The sequence below is a fragment of the Orycteropus afer genome, unplaced genomic scaffold (genome assembly GCF_000298275.1).
Source record: "Orycteropus afer afer isolate SDZICR_OR568_19922 unplaced genomic scaffold, OryAfe1.0 scaffold00035, whole genome shotgun sequence".
Classification (NCBI taxonomy): Eukaryota; Metazoa; Chordata; class Mammalia; order Tubulidentata; family Orycteropodidae; genus Orycteropus; species Orycteropus afer.
Window position 1 is genome coordinate 1,971,863 of NW_006921622.1, and position 6,009 is coordinate 1,977,871.

At 36.5% G+C, this 6,009-nt stretch overlaps 1 protein-coding gene across 1 annotated transcript in view; it reads right to left on the minus strand.

The window, feature by feature from the left end:
* Positions 1 to 6,009, minus strand: part of CUBN (cubilin) — a 413,126-nt gene that overhangs the window by 328,673 nt on the left and 78,444 nt on the right. The window contains exons 20-21 of the mRNA XM_007936404.2: positions 5,512 to 5,674; positions 4,119 to 4,335 (exon numbers count right to left, since the gene is read on the minus strand). Of these exons, the coding sequence (XP_007934595.1) occupies positions 4,119 to 4,335; positions 5,512 to 5,674 (380 nt within the window). The remainder of the gene's footprint in view (positions 1 to 4,118; positions 4,336 to 5,511; positions 5,675 to 6,009) is intronic.

A 6,009-nucleotide genomic window follows, 5' to 3' on the forward strand; every position in this document is an offset into this window, starting at 1 on the left:
CTGGTGGGTTTGAACCGCCAGCCTTCTGGTTAGCAGTCAAGTGCCTTAGGCACTATGCTACCAGAGCTCCTAAGTGGCTGGGTAGTTAGATGTAATTATTCCCCATAATGAGACTGTTAATCAACTCCATGGTGGAATCTACTGAGTAGCTGCCTTTGAGATGTGGTCTTCTCCCAGTATATAAGAAGATACTTTGAGAAAGGTCTTAAGTTTTTTGGCACTCTTGGACACTGCAGGTAGCTAAGTCTTCATTCAGCAGCCTGCCATGTTCTCTGCCAATCTTGGGACTGTTTCTGGACTAGAGGCCTGACATGTTGCTTAATAATCTTGAGGCTGTGCCGTTTCACTTGCCAACTTTGGGTTTGCCAGCCTCAGCATCCAACAGCTGCCTGAGTTAAGAGAAGCCTCCAGTTAAGTGGGCTGGGAGAAAGAGGCAGAGCTGAAGCCCAAGATTGAGGGGCTTTCACCCAGCCCCTAGAGTTGGCACTTTGAACTTGGACTTCTAGCTTCCTAAACTGTAAGAGAATAAAATCTCTATTTGTTAAAGCCATACATTTGTAGTATGTCTGTTACAGCAGCACTAGAAAACCAAACACTATACTAAGTCACCATATAGCATATTAATGAATTTATTAATAGAAATGCAAGAAACTTATACAACAAAGGGAAATGTAACACAAAGCCATAGAGCATAGACTGTATGAACTCATTCTATGAGGCAATCATGCGGTAAAATCAATGGTGAATGAAAGAGGAAGGTCCTTAACAAGATGGATTGACCCAAAGGTTGCAACAATGGGCTCAAGCATAGTGAAGATTGTGCAGATGGCACAGGACTGTTTTCACTCTGTTGCCTGTAGGATCACTATGAGTTGGAACCGACTCAAAGGCACCTAATAACAACGTCAACACTCTAATACTACAACCAATAAAAACATTACAGAAAAACAAACTACAAACCAATATCCTTCCTTAACATAAAATTCCTTAAATTTTAGCATTGTTGTTGTCGTTATATGCCGTCAAATAGGACCCGACTCATAGCAACCCCCCCTTGGGTTGCCGAGGCAGTATCACTACAGAAGTAGATTGCCTCATCTTCCTTCCGAGGAGTGGCTGGTGGGTTTGAACTGCTCAAAAATATAAACAATAAGTCATAACCCAGTGGGGTTTATCCCATGAATGTGAACTAGGTCTAGTCATTCGAAACCAATGTAACAGACAATATAAATAGAATAAAAAAGAAAAAACATATACAGGTAGTCCCCAAATGTATAACAAGGCTCTGTTTTGATGACTCTGTCATACATAAGTCAGTTCTAACATAGGTGCAATACCTTTTTTTTTTTTTTCCCATCCTTTTGTCTTTTATTATCAGGATCTTTATAAATCAAAACTATTTGTCTTTAGGGGGTTGAAAACATTACATATAAATGTAAATATATTTTAACATTGTATGTATTATATATTACTAATGATGAGATCTACAAAACAAAACCCAAGGTTCTTAATTGTGGTTCATCATAATATGAATAGGTCATCAGTTAGGAACTACCTGTAATCATCTGAATAATCTAATACCAATTTCTTATTTAATCTAAGAATAAAAATAGACTTCCTCATCCTAATCAAAAGCATCTAAAATAAAACCCTACAGATAATATCAAACTTAATAGTGAAATACTGAATGCTCCCCTTCTAAGCTTAGGAACAAAGCAAGGATGTCTACTCTCACCACTTCTATTACACATTATATGGAGATTCTAGCCAGGGCAATGAGGCAAGAAAAAGAGATAGAAGACATCCATATTAGAAATGAACATGTAAAACTACCTTAATTCAGAGATAACATGATCATCTATGAAAATCCAATGAAATCTACAAAATGGCTATTAAAACTAATAAGTGATATTATAAAGATTGCTGATTCAAGAACAATATTTTAAAAATCTATTTTATTTCTGTATGAGAGCAGTGAACAACAGGATTAAAATCACATAAACAACACTATTTATAATAGCATCAAAAATATGAAAGGACTTATCTATAAGGGTTTAATATTCAGAATATATAAGAACTTCTACAAATCAACAACAAAAAAGACAAACAACCCAACTGAAAATAGGCGAAGAACTTGAATACAGGTAATCTCTGACTTACAACATATTTGAGTTATAAGGAACACTTATGATCATCTCTTTTTTGTTGTTGTTGATCTATTGTTAGAAATATATAATACATATCTGTAAGTTTATATGTAATGTTTCCAATACCCAAAGACAAGTAAAGATCAGATTTAAAAGACAAATAAAAATCAGATTTACAGAGATACTGATAATAAAAGGTAGTAATAATGAAAACGGGAGCTCTGGTAGCATAGTGCCTAAGGCACTTGACTGCTAACCAGAAGGCTGGCTGTTCAAACCTACCAACTACTCCTCAGAAGGAAGATGGGGCAATCTACTTCCATAGTGATACTGCCTCGGAAACCCAAGGAGGGGTCACTATGGGTCGGGGCCAACTCGACAACACAGAACAACAATAATGAAAACCAGAAGAACAGGTATGTGACTTACATTAGAACTGACTTAAAGTGTTAGAACAGAACCCTGCTGTAAGTCAGGGATTACATGCACACATTTCACCAAAGAAGACATACAAATAAGCATATGGAATAACATGCAACATCATTAGTCATTAGGAAAATGGAAATCAAAACCACAATGAGACATCACTGCATACCCACTATGATGTCTATTACCAAAGTATCAGAAAATAAGTTTTGGTGAAGAGGTGAAGAATTTGGAACTCTCATGCATTTCTAAAACCAAACCAAAAACACAAACAAAATGCATTTCTAGTGGACTGTAAAATGGTACTACTACTTTGGAAAACATTTTGGCAGTTTCTTAAAATGGTAAGCATACCCCTACCATAGAACCCAGTCAACTTAGTCCTAGGTATTTATCCAAGAAAAATGGAAGCTATGTTTATACAACATAGTGCATGTGAATGTTCCTAATAGCTTCATTTGTAACAACCAAAAACCAGAGAAAAATGCAAATGTCCCTCAACAAGTGAACAGATAAAGAAATGATGATATATTCATAATACAATGAACCACTACTAAGAAATGATAGGAGCTCTGGTAGCATAGTGCCTAAGGCACTTGACTGCTAACCAGAAGGCTGGCAGTTCAAACCCGCAGTCACCCCTTGGAAGGAAGGTTGGGCAATCCTACTTCCATAGTGACACTGCCTCGGAAACCCAAGGAGGGGTTGCTATGAGTCGGGGCCGACTCGACGGCAAATAACAGCAACAACAATTACTAAGAAATATACAAGGGTATTTAAAAAGAAAAAAACAACAAAACTCACTGCCATTGAGTTGATTCTGACTCATAACAACCCCTTTTGGGTTTCTGAGGTGGTAAATGTTTATGGAGTAGATTGCCCAGTCTTCTTTCCACAGAGCAGCTGGTAAATTTGAACTGCCAACCTTCTGGTTAGCAGTCAAATGCCTTAGAGACTAGATGGGTGTGTGTATATATATATATATATATATATATATATATATATATATATATATACACAAAATATAATCTTAATACACCCTACAGCATAGATGAATCTCAAAATAATTGTGCTAATTCATAAAAAGAAGACCAAAAGAAAAGGGGGGGAGGGTACATACATACAGTTTGATTCCATTTTTGTGTGATGCTAGAAAATGCAAACTAATCTATAATGATAGAACACAGATTAGTGGTTTTCTTTGGATAAGGATAACAGACAGAAAGGAGATATTATCATGGGCAGGAGGAAAGTTTTTGGGGGTGTTGGATATATGCATATGCATTATATTGATTTTGGGATAGTTTTTTGGATATGGAGATACAAATAGATCTAGATATCCACTTAACAAATCACTAAAGACCAAGAAGGGGTAATGATATAACCTGACCATCTTCAGCAATAGAAATTATCATTGAAAAGCATCATGATCTCACCTGGTTTTTGTAATACACCATGGTTGTATTTTAACATCCTTCACTGAAGGAGGAAAGCAAGAAAGAAGGATGGTTTAGTGTTTTAAAAACAAAACAACAACAAGCTTACCTCCCAAGAAAAGTCCCAGAGCCAGTGTCATAAACTTCCAGATAATCATTTGTGCAATTGTAATGAAACTCTAGATGAAATTTCTTGAATATCAAACGAATCAGTTGGCCAGGCTGCACTAATACATGCCAGGTACAATTGATACCATGGGGATAGATGTTTGGATGGCCAGGACTTTGAATGGTTCCTGCTGACTCGGTAAGTATTTTTCCACATGCTGTTGAAATAAAATTATAATTGTTAAAACAAGTTACCAACAAACTCCTTGAATATCAGAATTTTAAAAATCTGATCATGACCTCTTAAACATTTAAGAAAATTTTTTTTTTCCTTATTAAATGTCACTAGAGGTAACCTAGGAGCTCTGGTAGCATAGTGGCTAAGACACTTGCCTGCTAACCAGACGGCTGGCGGTTCAAACCCACCAGCCACTCCTCGGAAGGAAGGTTGGGCAATCCTACTTCCGTAGTGATACTGCCTCGAAAACCCAAGGAGGGGTCGCTATGAGTCGGGGCCGACTCAACGGCACATAACAACAACAACAACAGAGATAACCTAGTTTTTAATTATTAACATAAAAACCTAATTAACTTGATATAGATGTTGATTGTTGATGTTTTTAACTGTCATCAGGTAGACTCTGACTCATGACAACTATTTGTACATTAGAACTAAACAACACCTGGTTCTATGACATCCTCACAACCTCCAGTGTGTTCAAGTCCATTGTTGCAGCTACTGTACCAATCCGTCTCACTGAGGGTATCCCTCACCCTCACTAGCCTTCTACTTTACCAAATATGGTGCTCTCCTCCAGTGATTGATTTCTCCTAATGACTTGTCCGAAATAAGTAACTCAGACAATGTTGTTGTGATCAATAAGAGTTTCATTTACTAATTTTGGGAAGTAGACTGCCAGGCCTTCTTCCTAATTAGTCTTAGTCTGGAAGTGCCACTGAAATTGTCCACGATGGTGATCCTGCTGGTATTTAAGATACAAATGCATAGCTTCCAGCATCATAATAATATGCACTACCACAGCATGACAAACTGTCAGGTGTGGGCACGAATTGCTGTTGATTGTTGTTGTTGTTGTTGTTGTTGTTGTTGTTGTGTGCCGTCGAGTCAGACACGACTCATAGCCACCCCTCCTTGGGTTTCCAAGGCAGGATCACTACAGAAGTAGATTGCCCAACCTTCCTTCCGAGATGTTGATTAGGAAATACATATAGCTTCTTTGCCTTTTAGTAAATAGGAAATGTATTTACTTTGCCTCTTAATGTATTTTGTAAATATTCAAGAGTGATTATTTTATGTAATAATTTATCATCAGTGCCAATTTATTCTGATTCAAGCCTAAGAGCCAATCTAGGAGAAAGAGAAAATCTCTTACCTAAATCTGCAGTACTGAACCTAGCCATGAAACCATGATTTTGAGGAGAACTTTTCACGAATGTGACAAACAGAAAATTATATACAGATGTTATAAGTGAAGGTACATCTATGCCACAATACTTTGTATTTTCAGGAGAACCCAAGTTAGAATTGCTACCAATCTAAAATAAAAAAGAAGACATATTCAAGTTTATTTTTTAAATATTTAATTTTGAAAACTTCATCAAGAATAATTCTTTTTGAAATATGTTTATTAGATAGCAAAAGCAAATGAAAAAAAAGCATTGCTCAAATCCAGAAAATACAAAAAATAACAGACTAATGTACTCATAAAAAAACATAATTGTTGAGATTTCATAGTATTTGAAGCTTGCTAATTTTAAGATATTAAAACTTATGGAATTGAGGAGGGGCAAGATGGCGGACTAGGCAGAAGGATTGCACAGACCCTCTTCAACAAAGAAAAGGGAAACCAATTAACACAGACACAGAAGAT